The sequence below is a fragment of the Mastigoproctus giganteus genome, chromosome 2 (assembly GCF_048544385.1).
Source record: "Mastigoproctus giganteus isolate SK-2022 chromosome 2, ASM4854438v1, whole genome shotgun sequence".
NCBI lineage: Eukaryota > Metazoa > Arthropoda > Arachnida > Uropygi > Thelyphonidae > Mastigoproctus > Mastigoproctus giganteus.
In genome coordinates, this window is record NC_143576.1 from 249,015,601 (window position 1) to 249,035,720 (window position 20,120).

General features: G+C 35.3%; 2 protein-coding genes across 2 annotated transcripts in view; one reads left to right on the top strand and one right to left on the bottom strand.

Annotated features, from left to right (window-relative positions):
- LOC150090365 (uncharacterized) overlaps nucleotides 1-20,120 on the top strand; it is a 314,634-nt gene that overhangs the window by 259,609 nt on the left and 34,905 nt on the right. The window lies entirely within an intron of this gene.
- The window catches only part of LOC150090366 (uncharacterized), a 331,637-nt gene that overhangs the window by 215,934 nt on the left and 95,583 nt on the right, over nucleotides 1-20,120 (bottom strand). Inside the window, exons 6-8 of the mRNA XM_090387860.1 lie at nucleotides 17,921-18,065; nucleotides 14,631-14,791; nucleotides 948-1,148 (exon numbers count right to left, since the gene is read on the bottom strand). Coding sequence (XP_090243986.1) covers nucleotides 948-1,148; nucleotides 14,631-14,791; nucleotides 17,921-18,065 — 507 coding nt within the window. The remainder of the gene's footprint in view (nucleotides 1-947; nucleotides 1,149-14,630; nucleotides 14,792-17,920; nucleotides 18,066-20,120) is intronic.

The following is a 20,120-nucleotide window of genomic DNA, read 5'->3' on the forward strand; positions in this document are numbered from 1 at the left end:
TTATCCATCAAACATATTTTATGTGACTGTACCAATTTTAGAAATGCTCGTTATACCGCTTTTAACCATCTGACTGAGCCGTATACACTCAGTCAGATTTTATCCGACAATGACCATGTGTCTGCTATTTTTAGTTTCCTAAAAACAGTACACCTTTTTACTCGTATTTAAAAAAAAAAAAAAAAAAATCTTATTATTTTAAGGTTTACTATTGTTACTCGTTTACAGATATTTGTCTTTTACAGTTTACAATTGTTTTTATACTCTGACTTAGTGACCTAATTCATTAGGTCACTGAATGTTTTACTAATTTTGTTGATAAAGTTTTGGCGCTAATATTATAGCCTAAGTTGCTGATGCGCCAATAAAACTCAACTAACTAACTAACTAACTCTGCCCTTTAGTACAGCCAAATGTGATGTGTCGGTGGTTTCTGGCAATGTTCCCTAAACATTACCTAATTGTTTAATACATTTGGTCAATAAGGCTAAATAAACTAACTTTTAAAAACTAGCAGTTTTCTGAACCATTTACATTACCTTATTAGTATCTGCAAATATTGTTCTACTCCTTCTATTCAAGTATATCTCATCTTTATAAAAACAGTGTCTTCTGTTAATAAGTGCAGGCCATGCTGTGAAAAATTCTATCTCATGTACCTTCCTCATTCTTTCTAGGGCTGAAATGATTGACATCATGAACTCCTCCCTAACCTATCTTTTCAAACTAATGACAATTTCAAATCCAGCCCTAACTTGTGGCTTTTTCTCAACATCACCTGTTCAGTAGAGTCCCAGATTGTGCATGCTTAACATCATTAGTATCAATATGTGCAACAGTATCACCTACTGTGCTCTTAAAAGACAATTATTTTACAGCCTTATCAATTTTAATCTTGGCAGGATAATTATTTAAACATGATATTGAAAATAAAAAATTCTGCTTACTATATCAGTGGTATTTACTGTTTCAGGATAATTATGGGCAAGGTGGTGAACAATTTTATAATGGCCATACATCACAGCTTTATGTAGTGGTGTGGCTCCTATTTGATCCCTGGCAAGTGCTAATTGTTTAGTATCCAGTAAAGCTACTACATGGTCATACTGGTCTCTCATCACTGCCCGATGCATATCTTGGATTCGTTCCTGTAAATTAATTAATCAGCAATTGGTCATCTTATTTTTAAATGCATTATGAAATATACTTTATATTAATAAAGTAAAACTTAAGATATATTGGAGTTGATAAGTGTATTAATAATTATTTGTACCCACAAAAATATTATGGCTACTTTTGTTAAAGGGAACACTTTAAAATTATAATGATAATGCAAGGGTTATGTGTTATGCATGTTGTTTTAAGGAAAATGTATGGCTGAGAAATACATCACCTTTCTGAATTGGACTTTTGTTTGTTTGAAATTTGAGTAACTTTTTTCATAATCTTGCATCATTAAATTGGGTTGTTTAATGCAGAGTGAATGCTCTCCAGTATTATATTTTTCTATATCTACATAATGACATTCAAAACATATTATTAGGTCCTTAGCAAAGAAAGCAGTATACCATAATTTCTGCCAGCATCACTATGTCATTTGGTTTTAAGAATAGCCCTTTTTGGTAGCTCTGTATATCTTCGAGGAGGCAACACTGAATGTTTGCACACCTTCACTATGATAGTTAATCATTATGCCATGCAAAAATTTTTAAATATTAATAATGATATGTATATTAAAGAAAGTATGATGTGTTAAATTAAGCTGTCTGACATAAAACACTGCCCTCTACACATCAGAAAGGATGTAACCTATCCCTCATCAAGCACTCAGAGATAGCATTTAAGTACATTCCATAGTTCTTTATCTTTTGACCCTCTCTTGGCATTTGATAGCATCTACAATTTTCAATTTTATTTATTTATTATTATTTTTTTTAATTTTGGGAATAAAATCAAATCCTTTCATATATCTTTCCCACCAATATTCTCTGAATCAGGTATTGGCAACCCTATACACATGCACTACTAGGTGACATGTGTGCATAGGGAATTTCAGAGAGCCAGTTCTGAAAAACAGTGTCCATGGAAGTATCTGTAGAAAAGGCATGCAGCAGAAACTGAATGTCTGTGAGACTGAGAGTGGAGAAACTTTGTAAGAGATGGCTCATTAATTACCCTGACAGCTTCTTTTGAATGGAGTCTAGAAATTTGAGAGAGGGTTTGGTGACACCACCCCCACATGTGGGAACAGTTTCCGTGGTAGGGCAGATTTGAGATCGAGATGGAAGGTTTCAAGTTGGTGGTTTATGGATTTCTCCATTATATTGAGAGGAGTGAGGTAAGTATTAATTGTATGGGAAAGATTTGTCACCCTTTTTAGAGACGGATGAAAATTGAGAGAATTTGCATATCCGTAATTTCCAAGGAGGAGGAAAATTGCCTGGTGGAATAAGGAAGTATAAAGAGGTGATACAAAGCAAGCCCAGGAGCACGGGTTTTGAGAACAAATGGAGAAATGCCGTCAGCATCTGCAGCTTACTTGGCTTCAAGGTTGTTCAGAATTCTTCTTAACATCCTTCTGTTGGAAGATCACAGGAGGCATTGAGTGGAGTGTGTTGGGTATAGTAGGAAGAAGTTTACCAAGATCATTAGTACAAGAGTTGGAAGAAAAGTAAGATGCTAGTAAGTCTGTTTTATCTTTAGCTGAGGATACAATAGAGCCATCAGATTTTAACAAAGTTGGGAGAATGCTCAAAGTACCATTTTTGCACAAGAACTAAGTTTCCTATTCTTGGCTTGTTCAAAATCAAGTTTGAATTGATTAATAACTGTTTTATAATTGCTGTGTGCTTTAGTATAAGCAGAAGATGAAGCTACTGATTTTGGATGCAAGCCAATTACAATATGCTACATTCATATTTTGAACAGCCATAGCATATTTATTGGAAAACCAAGGATTAGATAAAGGACGAGGTTTTAATGCAGAATATGGAATGAAGGATTTCAGCTCTACAAGAGTATTTTCACTGACATGATCTAAATAAACATTGGGATATTTGAAATGGAAAATTTAAAACAATAATGTAACCCAGAAAAAGAAGAATAGAAATATTGCAGGTCATCCCATTTCACATTCTCGTAATGCCAAAAAAAAATGCAAGGCTGAGAATAGCCATTATTAATGGATATTCTTCAGATTATTATAACATCAGAAGTGGTGCCCCCCTCCCAATCAGTTCTTGGACCACTCTTCTTTCTGATTTTCATAAATGACATCAGCAAAGAGATATAGAGCACCATATAGCTAATACTAAAATTTTCAGAAAATGTCAAGATTGAGAAAGTGTTTAATGATCAGTGTTAAGTAGTGCTCCTTCAGGATGACACGAACAGAGAATGGTTAGAAAAGTAGTAGCTATGTTTTAATGCAGCAAAATGCAAAGTCATAGACATGGGGAATAGCAATCCCAACACTTGCACTTGGAGGGGTTGAATTAAAAAAAAAAAAACAGTAGAGGAAGAAAGGGATCTAGGAGTTACAATACAGGCAGGTATGAAATTCTCTTAGCAGTGTAAACAGGCAGCCAGGAAAGCTCATGTTGTCCTATCAATGATTTATTGAACAGTGGCCTGTAGGGATAGGAAGAATCATAATCCTGTATAAGGCAATTGTAAGACCACATTTGGAATACTGTGTTTAGGTATGGAGGCCTCATCTACAAAAAAGATATTGCGCTTCTTGAAGGGGTCCAAAGATGGGAAACACGTGGTGAAATCTGCAGAAGGGTAACTGTACAAGGAGAGACTTCGATTATGTAGACTACAGAGCTTGGCAACCAGGCACCTCACAGGGGACCTGATTGAAGTTTATAAGGCTATGAGAGAGGGGTTAGGGTTAGTAAAATGAATGAAGGCAGAATTTTCATTGTTGATGAATTCAAATTACATGGGAAGAGGTTTAGACTAGATTGTAGGAATTTTTATTTTAGCCAGCAAGTTGATGATTACTGGAACATGTTGCTTCTGCAGGTAGTTTGATGCGCACAGTTTGAAGAAATTCAAAGGTCAGCTGAATAGTTACCTACATGAGGAGGGAAGTGCATAATTTGTATTTTCTTATTTACTTTTTTTTTTTTTTTTTTTTTTTTTTGGAGCAGCAAAAGCCTGTGGCTTCTTTGCACTATATGGCTAATACTAATGAAAGAAAGATTCCATTAGAGAAAAGACTATCCCCAAGTTGTGGTCTGATCTGAAGTGCTTAGAAGACCATTACCATCGACCATGTGCCTTGAAGTGTTGTTGTGGCTTAAATAAATTCTGCAGTTTAAATAAATTCAAGGAAGAACTAGAAAAACTATTGGAGGTAACGAATAGTTGAAATAGGTGTCTTTTTTTTTTTTTTTTGCTGATGCTTTTTGCATCATTTTCCACTGCTAATTAATGCCAATACCCTGGGATGGAAGAGATGGGGGTTGCCAGAAGCTTTGCTCTGTCTGGATATTAAACATGGATTTCATCGCTGCAAGCCTCCAGTAAGCAAAGTGGTGCTATTATACTGGATGATGAGAATCATCTACCACCTAGTGTTGCCTGATAACACAGGGTGGAAGCATTCCTCTGTAATGTTGATGCCACATCTCAATCCCTGCTTGCACTGGTTCACATCTCGATGGTTGCTTGCAGTATACAAGATGCAATGTTTCAGGACTTGAACAAGGGTGGCATACCCAGGGTTACTATGATTCCCACTATCATGAAGGTGCATGTAGAGGATTTGGTTGTCGCAGGATAACTGGACTTCACCAAAATCAGTCCACTTGACTCACAAGTGGCACAAGAATAACAGTTTCATCAGTATTTTAGACTCTAAGGTAGCAAGTCCTAGCCTGCTGTATCTGGAAGAATGTCTGTAATAGCTTCAGGGATCATGCCTGTGGTGTGGTCCCTGAGGCAACTTTCTAAATTTCCTATAGATTGTATTTCTGATGTGCCACTTATCCAAGTGGCATGTGTGAAGACTATATCCAATCCATTTTTAATCCTGATACAAATTTGCATATCCGGAATCATCATCTGCAAGCACGTTAGTACTGTGCTGCAAGAGCCGAACCTCATCTGTGCTTTATTGCTCTTGTAGTGGAAAATATTACTTTTTGATCCTTAGCTGCACCCTCCCATCTGAAAAGGCAGACATAGGAGGGTGCATTAGCATTAGTAGAGGCATTTGATGCAAGAAAGCAAGCTTATGCAGCATCAGCCAAAAAAAAAATAAAGTAAAATAAATAAATAAAAAATAACCACTTCCACTTCACCCCTCTGTTCATTCGAAATACCTGTCCAGCTGAGCATTAAACTTATTTAGGCTATCAACTTCCATGACAAGGGATGGAAGTCTGTTCCACCTACCAACCACCCGCTGGCTAAAGGCAAATTTCCGCACATCTATCCTACATCTGTCTTTCCTCAATTTGAATTTATGCCCTCTCAGGTGATTATTCTGAGCAAGAGGAAGAATCCCATCAGCATTGAGCATGCTCAAACCATTCAAAGCTTTGTACACCTCTATCAGATCACCTCGCTGGTGCCTAGTCTCCAGACACTGTAATTTGCAAAACTTAAGCCTTTCTTCGTAAGAGCACCCCTTTGTTCCATTCACTAATCATGACTGCCTTTGCCTGTGGAGCAGATCTCTACTATCTAAACTTTAACTCCCTTTTTTAAACTTTTAACTTAAAGCATTTAAATCTCAAAATCATCATAAACTGAATGCATATACAACTCATTGAGACATAAAAATCTATAAAACTTTCAACTCTATAAAACTCAATATTTTTGTATATTTTAAAATTTTATAATATTTTTGTATATTTAAAATTTTATACTTTTTATATATATTTTTGTATATCATAAAACTCACAACATAAAACTGTACAGAGTTAATGCCATAAAGTTTAAAGGGCGCCTCTGTAGCCAGGTGGGCAGGAGCAGCAGTGCGTAGCACACGCTTCTTGATTAGACCAGGGTTCGAGCCCATGCCCACCAAATACGGAGGATGCAGAAAGGTCAGGGAATGACTGCCGCATATCCCCGGAGCAATATGGCCTTAGTTGCTAATGCTCCTAAAAACCAAACAACAACAATAAAGTTTAAAACTCAGACTTCTAAAATATAAACTCTCTATTTACATTCAGTTAGAATGTTGATAATTCAAACTAATTGGGACTGGGGATAGTTTGGACTTCCGATTTTGTTCTTTGGCAATAAGCCACAATTTTTAACAAGCATTTTTTAAATTCTGAGCAGTGAGTGATTCCCACCCATCAGCTGTCCTTGAGACCGAGCTTTTTTGAAAAAGCTACGATGCTTTCTTCATTGCTTTCTGCTAAAAGTAAACGACACAAGACTTTTTTTTTTTTTTTTTATAGATTCTCTTTAACTTTTCGATGACTCCCTGGTCCGTTGTTTGGAGGAGTGCGGAACATTTGATAGAAGAAATATAACCTTGCCATCGTCTATTTTGTTTAATGTTTTCACTGAAGGATGAGATGCCATGTTGTCTAAGATAAGCAAGACCTTGCCAATTTTGCCTTCTTGTTCACGATACTTCTTGATATTCTGAATAAAATCAGTAAACCATATCAGATTATAAAGTGTTATGATCAGTGGCGGATTATGCATTTGAGGGGCCCAAGGCACAAACAAAGTTTGGAGCCCACCTAAACTTTTTGCCTGTATACACATGCTGCGTGCAACTCGCCAGCGAATGATTTACAATATGTTTGCGCAGTTCTAACACTGTGATCACCATAACGTTTTCGATTTTTGTAAAAATAAAACCTTCGTGTGAGTTTAAAGCTTTAAAATGAAATAATAATTGTTTTTGTTGGTTTGGCAGCCCCTGGTCACGTGGAGCCTGAGGCATATGCTTGTACAATAATCTGCTATTGGTTATGATTAGTTAGTACTGAATGTTGTAGGGTTTTAGGAGCATCAGTGACTAAGGCCATATTGCTCCGAATATATTGTCTGTAAATTGCACGTGTCCTGAGGCTTATTTTCTGTTTGCTTGACGAAAAATCCGAGTTTCTGGGAGAAAAACCCATGCCACTCTTGCCTAAGACTAACTCATCCACGTTACAAAAAAGGCCCGTAAAAATTCTTCATGTCATCGACGGGACTCGAACTCAGGTCTTTTCCATCTAGTGTGGGGATGATGGTGATCCTACCAACTGTGCTTCCCATGAGGTCTAATTAGTACTATATGTATATTAATTCTTCTATGTACAAAAGCATTAATTTATTTTTATTTTGCTAACCTGTGGATAATATTCTCCTGATTTTCAAGTATCGTTTAATTTTGCTAATTGGTAAGATAATAAAAGTGTAAGTTTGTGCTTTATATCTTATTTTTTATAACCTGTGGATAATATCCGATTTTCGCTTATTAGAATCACCGTTTAATAGAATCAAAATTCAATTCGCAAACGTGATTAGCACGTACTGTAATTATTTCATTGTACCAGCATTAAAAAAAATAAATGCTGGTTCGTTTGGATTATTGACGTTTCGAATTATTGATGTTCGGATTTTCAACGTGCTACTATATATACATATTTACAATTACCACCCTTTCTTCACAAGTGAACGGCACTCACAAAGTCCAGGAAGGCAATATATTTCTCTTTACTTTGAAAAAGCTCATGGCAGCTATATGAGTCTGTGCCAAGCCTTCCTACAAATTCTCTTTTCATATCATTATAACTTGGACAATGTTTCATAATGTGCTCCATATCCTTGGTGTACCCACATCTACATAATTCATTAGATGCTACTTCAATCTTTTTCTAAGCCCATGCCCTGTTATCAGCATGGTCACAAACATTCTAAGACTAGGCCAATGTTTTAACTTCATCTTTTTAACTGTGTCAACACCAGGAATAAACTCGTGAGTGACACGGCCCAACTCCAGAATATCCAATTTATTTTAATTAATAAATATTTAAATATTTTATTCAATGCACAGCTCATTAGTTTTATATTTCTTTTGCAAAAGTGGTAGCAGAACTCATGCAGCCTCAGTGCTCTTCCATATGTTATGCCATTTGGTACTCTCATATACCAAGTATTAGCTTTACCAATGCAATATTTGTTTATTTTCTGTAACATCAATCCCGTCCACTATATATGTGAAATGGAAGTTTAATGCTAATGACCAGGGCTGAATTTATGCTTAGGCAAGTCATAAAATCATCAGAGTCTTACAATATAGCAGATTCTGTTTTTTTGTTTTTCTGACCCTCATAAGTGGAGTCCCACCCAGGTCTATTGCATTATTTGCATTATCTTTTGAAAATAATAAAAATAAGAACTTTCCTAAATAAAATGTTTGAAGAATCATTATTGAAAATTTTTGCTGGACTTTTTCTGTAGGGCCCACAAATTTATAAATGTGCACTTTAGTAATGATAGTCCAAAAACTAGTGATAAAGTAATTATCATTATTATTATTGTAAGCTAAAAAAGGAATATAACAAGTAAACTCTTATGAGAGAATGTTAGTTTGTCAACAATCTGTGATATAGTATTAAGGCAGAGGAACAACTTAGTGACATTAGATAAAAGGAATGTGCTATGCAAAGCAATGACTGGAAAACTTAGAAACTATTTTTTATGGATGATTTTAGCTCAAACTTTCAGAAGAAGAAGAAGCTTCAATCTATAGTCTAATAGAGAAGGCTAAGCACTTTTTTGAGCATAATATAGTGTTTAATAGTTTTTATATACCTTATATTAAGTCACTGGCTCTGTCATCAAATCTGCCGATCGCTTTTTCAGTCACTTCTAATAGAGATAGAAGGCTGAAATTTTGTACATATTCCTAATTCGCATGACAAGGCATTCTATCAAAATTTGAGCTAAATCTATCAAGCAGTGCACTGTGCAGCCATTGCATGTCATATATTGGCTACCTGGATTTATATCTGACCCAGATTTTGGACCTTTTCCCAACTTCTTATATGATTAGAAGGGTGTAATTTCGTAAAAATATCTTTTGACATAATCATACTTTATTTATAAAAAATGTATGGAAATTTCTATTCATAAAAAATAATAAAAATAAAAAACAAGTTTTTCAAAAATACACCCTAATTCTGATAAAATATAAGGTGTGGCCTTTATCCCTGCAACATAAAATGTCTCATTTTAAAAAATGGTAAAGGCCACACCTTATATTTTATTGGAATTAAGGTATATTTTTGAAAAACCTGTTTTTTATATTATTATTTTATTATTTGAAGCCCTAATACAGTAATTGATTTTGGGCAATTCGTGGATAGAATGTCAACCTACAGGTATATAAAAATCTGGATATACCTCCTCTATATCCAGATTTTTCATTTTTCTGACTCCATTACAGTCTCAATGGAGCTGGAAAAATAAAAGATTACTGTACCGGGCCCCAACAAAAAAGAATGGTGCGGTTCCAATAGCCAGTAATTGGGAACTGAAAAATATATTAAAGAAATGAAAATTTTATTTAAAAAAATAAGTCAAATAGTTTGCAATGAGCCTGGTAAATTTCTACCTGCACAATGTTTATGGCTCTACATATGTCCAATCTATATTCTTCTTTGTTCCATACACATAACAGCATATCTCTTGGTACCTGATCAGCAGCTCCTTGGATTCTTCTTTCAAATGGTCTAAGTTGCAAATGCTTTCTGTGTTCTTTGCATAGTCCCAAAAGAAAAAATCAAATCAGGGTTCCTAGGTGGATATGGAATTGAACCTCCCCTGCCATCTTCCATGAAATGTTATATTAAGAACATTTATAACAATTGGTAAGAAGTGTTGTGGAAAATTATGTTGTTTGAGAGGCCATTTTCTTCTAATGAGGGAAAATAAAATTTTCTAGCATGTTCAGGTAAGTTTTTCATTAATTGTGTTTTCCACAAAGAAAAATAGCCAAAAGATATGATCACATATTAATCTGCACCAAACATTCACCTTGGGGCTATAACAAATATGTTCTTTAAACATGTGAGGATTTTCTGCTCCCAGTATCCAGCAGTTATTACAATTTATGCATCCACTGACATGAAATGTGGCTTCATTGCTGAAAATGATGGTGTTTAAGAAATTTCGTTATGATTCAATATGATTTAACAGAAAATTGGCATATTCAACGCTGTGGCTTGTCATAATGCTGAATCTGGTATAGAAGTTGGATTTTGTATGCATGCAGTCTAAGTCGTTTATGTAACACATCATGCATTGTTGATTTCGTAACTTGTAATTGTAAACTGCAACAATGAATTGATTTCCCTGGGATGCAAATGCAAAATTGTCTAATGCTTTCCACAACTTCATCCGATGTTCTTGGTCTTCTCGTGCTTTTCTCTTAAAATCCTACCTGTGTCTTGAAACTGATGAAACCATCTTCTGATGTTATTCTCATGTGGAGAATCTTTATGAACCAGATATCCCCAGAAGGAGCGGTCATTGTGGGCCGTGCGCATGGGTTCTTGGAATGCAAGTGGCTCGAGAGCGTGCGAATCAGTTCATCTAATAAATCATTAATAGAGATAGGGGTATTTGTTTGCATCCCCTTTTTGAAGCTGTTGTCCTCCGTCGGGACGATCGGTTCTGTATAACACGCTTCCGAGCCATTTCCGGTCCCAGTACGCAGGTGGGGAATACCGATCATGTGCCTGTTGAACCACGTGTGTGAGTGTTGTGGGCCTGCTACTTAAGGATGTGCTGTACAATAGTAACACACTGTTGAGAAAGGAGGCGGTTGCTTCCGAAAAGTATTTGAAGGATTTTAGTTATACCTTTTTAAAAATTTTTAGCGCTTTTATTATATTATCGTAAATAGACCAGTTTTTATTTATTTATTTTACATTTTAAATTAAATATTATTTAATTGCATGGTTGGTGTTGAGTGTAGTTATTATGAATAGGATCTTTATGAAATTCACATATAAATATATATCGGACAGTAATGATTGATTTCTGTTCAGCTAGCAAAAAAAAAAACAATGTGCCTTTTCTTTTGGAGTAAACATTACTGATAGAATGGCTGACTGTGGCAAATGTGGCTGAATGGAAGTGAATGTGGTGGCATCCGACTGCCATCCTTGATGTTGTTGAAACTGTTTGAGTGGGGGAATGAAACATGCAAAATTACTGTGATTTTTTTTTTTTGGAGATATGGCCTACCCAAACCCCACCATTCTTTGTTGGACAACCTGTATTTGTAATGGACATAAATCATAAATGACATTCACATGGAAAAAGGTTGCTGACTCCTGACCTAAATGGCGATACAATATCATTTATTAAATGATATTGTATCGCCCTGTTTCATTTATTAAATTCACATCTAAATGTATGTTGCACAGTAACAATTAATTACTGTTCAGCCAGCCACACAGCAATTTTTTTTTTTTTAATTAGCTTGAGTATATAAACACTACTCCTCCAACGGCCTTTTTTTTTTTTCCCCTTGTTAACCCTTCAGGGTGAATAGAATATGAATTAAGGGTAATATATCTGTACCAATGGCATATTATAATTTCTCTCTTTCACCAGTTGTATTTTTCTAAAAAATTGCATTTTTTTTTTTTTTTTTTTTTTGCAAGAGGGGGCTTAAGAGAAGACTAGATATAACAGAAGACTAGTAAAAAAAAAAAAAAATCTTCAAGAAACTTCAAACAACAAAACAAGTGGGATAAACTATGTAAATATTAATTAATAAAACACCATTTTCAATTCAGCAAAAAAATTAAAAATTAAATTTTTTCTAATGAAAAAATAGCATCTGCCAGATGCCACACTATACTGTACCACATGTACAATAACTCTGCTCTACTTAGATGGCAGCGTTACATCAGAATTGTTATAAACTTTACGTATCTTGGACTCTTCTGTGTTATTGGGATGTGTTAGAGAAAATTGCTCTGTGACAACAATAATTTTTCTATAACAGGTCACTTAGAAGAGTTTTTTTTTTTTTTTTTTTATTCATCACCTTTAAAAATGTAACAGAACATACCAGTATTGCACTATAAATAATTAGATTACATGAGTTTCAGAAACTCCGAAGGTTTCAGATATCTTCCCAGCAATTTCTCAAAGTGAAAGTAACAGAGATTTCTCGGGGTTTCATTCAATTTCTGACAGAAATAAAAATCAAATAAAATTTGTATTTCATTGAATTTCAAGGAGAGAATCAAATGAAAACGAGAATATATTTAAAAAAATATATATTTTGTACTTTATTATTATTTTATTAAATCTCAAGACAGCTCTGTTCATTCCATCAATGCATATTACCATTAGCATTAGTGGAGGCATATGATGCAAGAAAGCAAGCTTATGCAGCAACAGAAAAAAAAAAAAAAAAACCCTCCCATTCGTTCCAAATGCCTGCCCAGCTCAGCCTTAAATTTATTTAGGTTATTAGCTTCCACAACAAAAGATGGAAGCCTGTTCCACCAATCAACTACCCGCTGGTTAAAGGCAAATTTCTGCACATCTATTCTACAACTATCTTTCCTCAGATTGAAACTGTGCCCTCTCAGGTTCTTAGTCTGAGCAAAAGGAAGAATCCCATCAGCATGCAGCTTGCTCAACCCATTCCAAGCCTTATATACCTCAATCAGATCACCCCGCAGGTGCCTACTCTCCAGGGGCTGCAATTTGCAGAACTTGATCCCTCACCAATCTTTTTGCCCTTATTTGTACTCGTTTTAGCAATTCTACATCCTTCCTAAAATGAGGCTTCTAGACCTGTACACAGCATTCTAGGTGTGGCCTGACCATTGCGTTGTAAACGGGATAATCATCTACCTGTCCTTGCTAGCAAAATTTCTATATATCATTGCCAAGACTGCATGACATGCCCTGGCAGCCCATCTTCATATTTGACTGCAAAATTACCCCCAGTTATTTTTCACTTTCTACTTCGCTGAGCGTAGTGCCACACCGTTGGCACGTTTCTCTTCGGTAATTGCTACCCATATGCAGTACTTTCCATTTGCCAATGTTAAACTTCAAAGTTAACCTCCACTTCTCAGCCAATTTTCCAAACTTATCCAGATCCAGTTGGAGTAGCATACTGTCTTTACTGTCGTTAACAAACCTGCCAACCTTTGTATCATCTGCAAACCTGGACATTAAACCTGATATACCTTCATCAATATCATTGATAATTATACAAAACAAACATGGGGGCCAACACCGAACCCTGGGAAACTCCACTAATAACATTTGTCCAAGAAGAGCAGTGTCAACTGATTACCACTTTCTGTCGTCTCCCACTCAACCATCACTTTATCCATTGTAGCAACATACACTTCATGCCATACCTCTCCAATACGTACAGCAGTCTTCCATGTGAACAGTATCAAAAACTTTCCTGAAATCCAAGTATATAATATCAAAATTATTTTTGGCATACAGTTCCTTTGTGACCACATCATAGTATCCAACCAAATTGGTCAGACAAGACTTCCCTTTAACAAACCCATGCTATGTCTTCACTCTTACTACAGTCTTGTCTAGATGATCCTGCAATGCTTCTTTAGACCTGTTAAACTATAGTTAAACTATAGACCTGTTAAACTACAGGTCTATAGTTGCCTGTGTCACCTTTTGAACCCCCTTTGTGAATTGGTGATACATTTGTACACCTCCAGTCCATGGATACCTCCCCTGAATCCAAGGAAGCTCTCATAATTATGTATAAGGGTTTGCTTCTTTTAGCATTAGCATTAGCAAAGGAAAATGATGCAAGAAAGCAAGCTTATATAGCATCAGCCAAAAAAAAAAAAAAAAAAAAAAGTAAAAGGAAAGAAAAACCCCTTATTTCAACCTTCCATTTGCTCCAAATGTTTGTCAAGTTCTGCCTTGAATCTATTAAAGCTATCAACTTCTACAACCACAAATGGAAGTTTGTTTCATCAATCAACTTCCCACTGGCTAAAGGCAAATTTCCGAGCATCTATCCTAAAACAGTCTTTCCTCAATTTGAAATTATTTCCTCTCAGGCGATTATTAAAAGCAAGAGGAAGAATCTCATCAGCATTGAGCATGCTCAAACCCTTCAAGGCTTCATACACCTCAATCAGATCACCTCGCAGGTGCCTAGTCTCCAAACACTGTAATTTGCAAAAGCTAAGCCTTTCGTCATATGAGCAGTCACTAATCTTGTTGGCCTTCTCTGTACTCGTTCCAACAGCTCTATAACCTTCTTAAAATGAGGCCTCCAGACATGTATACAGTTCTCAAGGTGTGGCCTTACCCTTGCCTTTATACATGGGGATAATGAACTCCTTATCCTTGCTAGAAAAATTCCTATATATCATTGACAAGACACTATAAGCTACTCTTGCAGACCGAGTTATAGACTTTTGAAGCATTGCAAATTATCATCTTTGTTCTTCAACAAGAAGGAAGATTAAATATGTCATAGATGTTTTTATATCAGTGGTTTTGAACTTCTGGGAATTCCAAACACGTTGACATGATAGTATAAAAATTTCAAGTAATATTATGTGTGTGTGTGAGAGAGAGAGAGAGAGAGAGAGAGATACAAATATATATATATATATGAATTAATTTACCATATACATTGGAACAATATTTAAAAAGTCCTGGACTGCTGGATTGGAAGCACTTTCTCCTAATAATTTATCTCCTTGGCCTTGTAGTATTAGTTCTTCTAATGCTTCAAGGTTTCCTTCTTTAATTAGTTCTCTGATTTGTGCTTTGCTGATATTTGGCTCTAGAGAAGATTGCAAAATGTGTATTAATGATTACATTTAATGGCTTTAGTTGATGCTATCTGTGAATAAATTATATGCATTGCATAAAAATTATGCAAAAAAATATAAAAGGTAAAATATAATACTGCATGAATTTAAAAATAAAAATAATTTATTGAATGGCAGAACCAATCTTAGAAATACAGCTGTAATAAAATAATTATATACATCAACAGAATACTGCAGTGGTCTCCAAAGTGGGGGTGCATGAAGTGATCTGTGATCAGTTGGTATTTAACTATAGAAAGATTTTAGATTTTCAAAAAATATATATAAATGAATTAATCTTTTCTAATATTTCATAGATGCAATCATCAGACTTGTTTTAAAAGTACATGAGGAAGTACATAAAAATCTTTTGTTTGCAGTTAATTCACTAATTAAATCTAATTTTCACTAGACTTACAAAATGGGCAAGTGGCTTAAAAAAGATCCCTTCAAAGAAACCTCAGATTGAAGATAATACTGATGATGCTACTACCACAAACAACCTACAAGAAAATAGTGAGGTTGATATTTCCCCTAGTAAGAACTCTTTGTCAACCACATTGAAGTAAAAAAAAGATATCTAACACTGAATAAGGAGCTGTCTATCTATAAAAATTCGAAATTATCAAGAAAAATATTTGAAATTTGGATTTACATCCATTATCATTAACAATGATAATGCATATTTTGTTTTTTGAGATATTAGTTAATGATAGTATGAAGCCAACACAATTAGCAAGACATTACAAAACTAAGCATTCAGAGCATGCACAAAAACCTGTACAGTTTTACTGATGTTTAAAGACATGCAAAACTCAATCCAGTACTTTACAATTCACCAGACTTAATGATAAATGTGTAGAATTTTTTTGAGGTTTATTCCTTAACAGTGAAAGATAAAAAGCCACACCATTGGGGAAACCTTGTTCTTCATGCCCCAGTAAAAATGGTTGAAATAATACATGGAAAACAATATGCTGAAAAACTAAAATTCATTCTTTTGTCATAAAACACTGTTAGAAGATGTATAGAAAGCATTTCTGAAGATTTAAAGAAATAAGTAATAGAACAAATTAGCTGTTTCTAATATTTCAGATGTTTCTAACGTATCCCACCTTTTGGTATTTGCTGAATTCTGTTTTAATAATGAAATACACAAAGAACTACTTTTTTATGAGTCACTAAAAGAAAGATGTACTGGAGATGGAGAAGTAACTGAACAGTAAATGACATCTTCGATAAAAGCAGTACTTAATGGAAAACTATTTGAGTATAACTGGTGATTGAGCAGCTGATTTGACTGGAAGGGAAAAGTTTTTTAAATAACACCACACGTGAAATTCATTTACTGCATCATCCATAGGCAAGCTGTTGAAGTCAGAAGTACATAAAGTGCTCCAAGATGTGATCAATGTGGTTAATTTTATAAAAACAAAACTTTTAAATGATAGAATCTTGTACTTTACCAGTTTATTTCAGGACCTTAGCTGGCTAATTGAAGAATTATAAAATTTTAATATTATAAAATTTTAAACTATATAAATGCTACTTACACGATATAAACAGCATATACGATGGGGTATCAAAAAGTTCATATCCTAACCTAGAAATAATAGCCCTAGAAAAGTGAAACTTCACAGGAACTTTAATCCTTTTCTATGTACTCTCCATGTATAGTAACACATTTCTCCCATCTGTGGATCAGTTGTTTAATGCCTTGATCATAGAAGTCCATACTTTTTGCCTGAATGATTCCGCTTCATTGATGACTTACTGAGACGAATCAAAGCAGTGTCCACACAATTGTTTCTTCATTTCTCGAAACAAGAAGTCTGATGGTGCTAGGTCAGGAAAATAGGGTGGGTGCTGCAGTAGTTCGAAGCCTCACTGGGCAACAAAGTTTGTGGTGGCAACAGCCATGTGAGTCGGTGCATTGTCTGACAGAAGACTGACACATTTGGTTAACATTCTATGCCTTTTCAAAAGATTTCTGTAGTATTCTCCAGTAAGTGTGAAACCACAATGTAGGTAATCTGTCAGGATAACCTCTTTTCTGTCCCAAAACACAGACAACATCACCTTCTTTGCAGATGGAGTGTTTTTTGCCTTTTTGGGAGGTGGCGAGGAGGTGTGCTTTGACGGGTTTTTAGTCTCCAATTCATATTGGTACAACAAGCATTTGTCATTTTCACCAACCGATCAAAAAAGTTCTCAACATCTGCATTACACAAATCCAACAGTTGGTGAGAACATTGCATTTGACACTGCAAAGGTGTGAGCAATCTTGGAACCCATCGTGCAGATTATCATGTAAAATGCTGTGGGTAGCCCCATAACTAATTCCCGCTGCATTTGCGATGAAATGAATTGTCACACATCTGTCACTCAGTACCAGCTGTTCAACCTTTGCAACTATCTCACTATCTGTGGATGTTGATGGCCTTCCTTTTCTTGGCTCATCAAAGACACCTGTATGACCACACTGGAACTCCTGCTTCCACTTTTTTTACAATATCGTAGGATGGATAATTCTGCCCATACACAACTCTCATTTCTTCATCAATTTCTTGAACTTTCTTGCCCTGCAAATACAGGAACTTGATCACTGCTCAATACCCCAGTTTGCGAACCATAGCATCGTTCCTCAGATTCTGGGCTCCACCTCTGGTTACAGGAATAAAATTTCACATGTTAGTTATTGAATATGTAGACAACTTATATTAAAAACAGCATCTTCCTACTGATGTTTTATCTAGGTCAGGGTATGAACTTTTTGATAGCCCCCTTGTAATTCATATACTGTTTTGAGCATCTAATAACTAATATTATTAATTTTATTGTAAAGGAAAGGTTTATTGAATCCAGCCCTGCCTGAGGAGAATTTTTAAACCTCTAATGAGGAGATTGTAATAAAATGCAAGGATAAAGTGAGCAGTGTTTTTACTGATGTGTAGGTATTTTATATGAAACATTAATTTCTGTTGTGGGTGGGAAAACTCAACTTCAGAGATATACTCCTGCTCCCTTTGATTTTTTCCTCAGGTACATTTCCTAGATTCAACATTTAAGGGAAATGAAGGGAAGGCTTTTTGAGAACATACTTGTTCCAGTTCCTTTACTTCCTGTAAACTGAATATAATATTTTGGTTTCACCCTTCTGATGCCATTCATCATCGTTCCCTCTCTTAGTTGCTGTAGGGTATGTTCATTTTGACTGTCCAGGTAATAATCTGGTTGGTGACCATACTGGAAGAAATATATAATAGTAGATTTAGTTATAGTTGACTTATTTGACTGAAATGATTATATGAGCTATTATTAAATAGAAAAATGAAAATGGTGAAAGCTAGTGTTAAACAATGAGTGAGCTGGTTGAGAACAGAACAGGTACATAAACCACAGGAAGAAACATTTTAAATGAATTTTATTAAATAATAAACTCAGTGACTAAAAGTAGTAAAATAACATAATATATTGAGCCATAGAATAGAATGGCTATAGTGAAGTAGATAAGCTGTGTACAAAAGCACAGGAATCTGAAACATGCAGAAGTAATACAATAAAGTAAAATTACTGTTGATATAAACAGTTGAACAAAAATAAAATTAATAGTACTCATCATGACTATAGTAGTTGCCAAAATCAAATGAAAGATTTAGATCATCATCATCAGCCATTTTCAATCCACTGCAGGATGAAGGCCTCTCCAGCAACTTTCCAGTTCCTTCTGTTTTGAGCACTGGCCATCCATTTACTACCCACAAACTCATGAATTTCATCTATCCATCTCCGCCTTTGTCTTCCAGGTTTTCTTCTAGCTCCTCTTGGGTACCATTCTGTTATTTTCTTAGTCCATCTGTCATCATGTCTTCGAGCTATGTGTCCTGCCCAAGACCATTTTAGTTCTTTAGTTTTGATAAGAATGTCCTTTACTTGAGTTTGCTGCCTAATCCATGTGTTTCTCTTCTTATCTAACAGTCTGATTCCCAATATAATTCATTCCATTCTTCGCTGTGTAGTTCTCAGCTTCTCTTCCATTCTTTTGGTGAGTGCCCAAGTTTCACTTCCATAAGTCATGGTGGGGAGTATACATTGATTCATTATTTTACGTTTCAGACAAACTGGGATATTGCTCTTCAGTATGTGACTATATTTCCTGAATGCTATCCATCCAAAATTTCTTCTTCTCTTGACTTCCAGCCATTTATCATTATTACAGCTAATAACTTGTCCCAGATAAGTATATGACTCCACCTTTTCAATTACTGCTCCTTTGATCATTATTTCCCTTTCTGTGGCATACTTGTTCATCATTACTTTTGTTTTAGCCATATTCATCTTTAGTCCAAAATCCTTACTAACTGTGCATAACTGATTAAGATTTTCCTCTAATTCTTTGGGATCGTGGCTTATGACCACAATGTCATCTGCAAATCGTAAATGGTTTAGGTACTCTCCGTTCACATTGACTCCTTTCTGCGACCAGTCTAATCTTCTGAAAGCTTCCTCAAGGGCAGCAGTAAACAGCTTTGGAGATATTGTGTCTCCTTGTCGAACTCCTTTCTCGATTTTAAATTTGCTACTGTCTTTGTCTAGTCTAATAAAGGAGGTAGCACTCTCATATATTTTCTTCGAAATCATAATATATGGGGTATCTATGCCTTGTCTTTCCAGTGCCCGAAACATTGCCTTATGCTGTATGGAGTCAAATGCCTTTTCATAATCCACAAATGCCAGGCATAATGGTGTTTTATATTCATTTGCTTTCTCCATTAGCTGTGATATTACGTGAAGATGATCCATAGTTGAGAATCCTGTCCTAAAGCCAGCTTGCTCTTTCGGTTGATTCTCATCAAGTATTCTTTCTAATCTGTTAGTAATGACCCTTGTGAACAACTTGTAGATGTGGGATAACAAGCTAATTGGTCTATAATTTCCAATTTCTGATTTATCTGCTTTCTTATGCAGCAAAACTATGATTGCATTATTCCACTGCTTAGGCGTCACACCTTTTCTAATGCACTTTGTGAAGAGCCTTGCCAGTTTTTGTGTTATGTCCCTTCCTCCCAATTTTAACAACTCTACAGTAACTTCATCTTCCCCCGGGGCTTTCCGATTCTTCATTTTCTTCAATGCATGTTCTATCTCATCAGGAAGAATATCGGGTATGTCGTATGTGTTGCTATTTTGCAATCCATCTTCCCCACTGCTGGTATCATTCCCTCGCTCCTTGTATAATTCTCTATAGTAGTCTTCTGCTATTTGAGTTATGCCTTCTCTGCTGTTTATAAGTACACCATC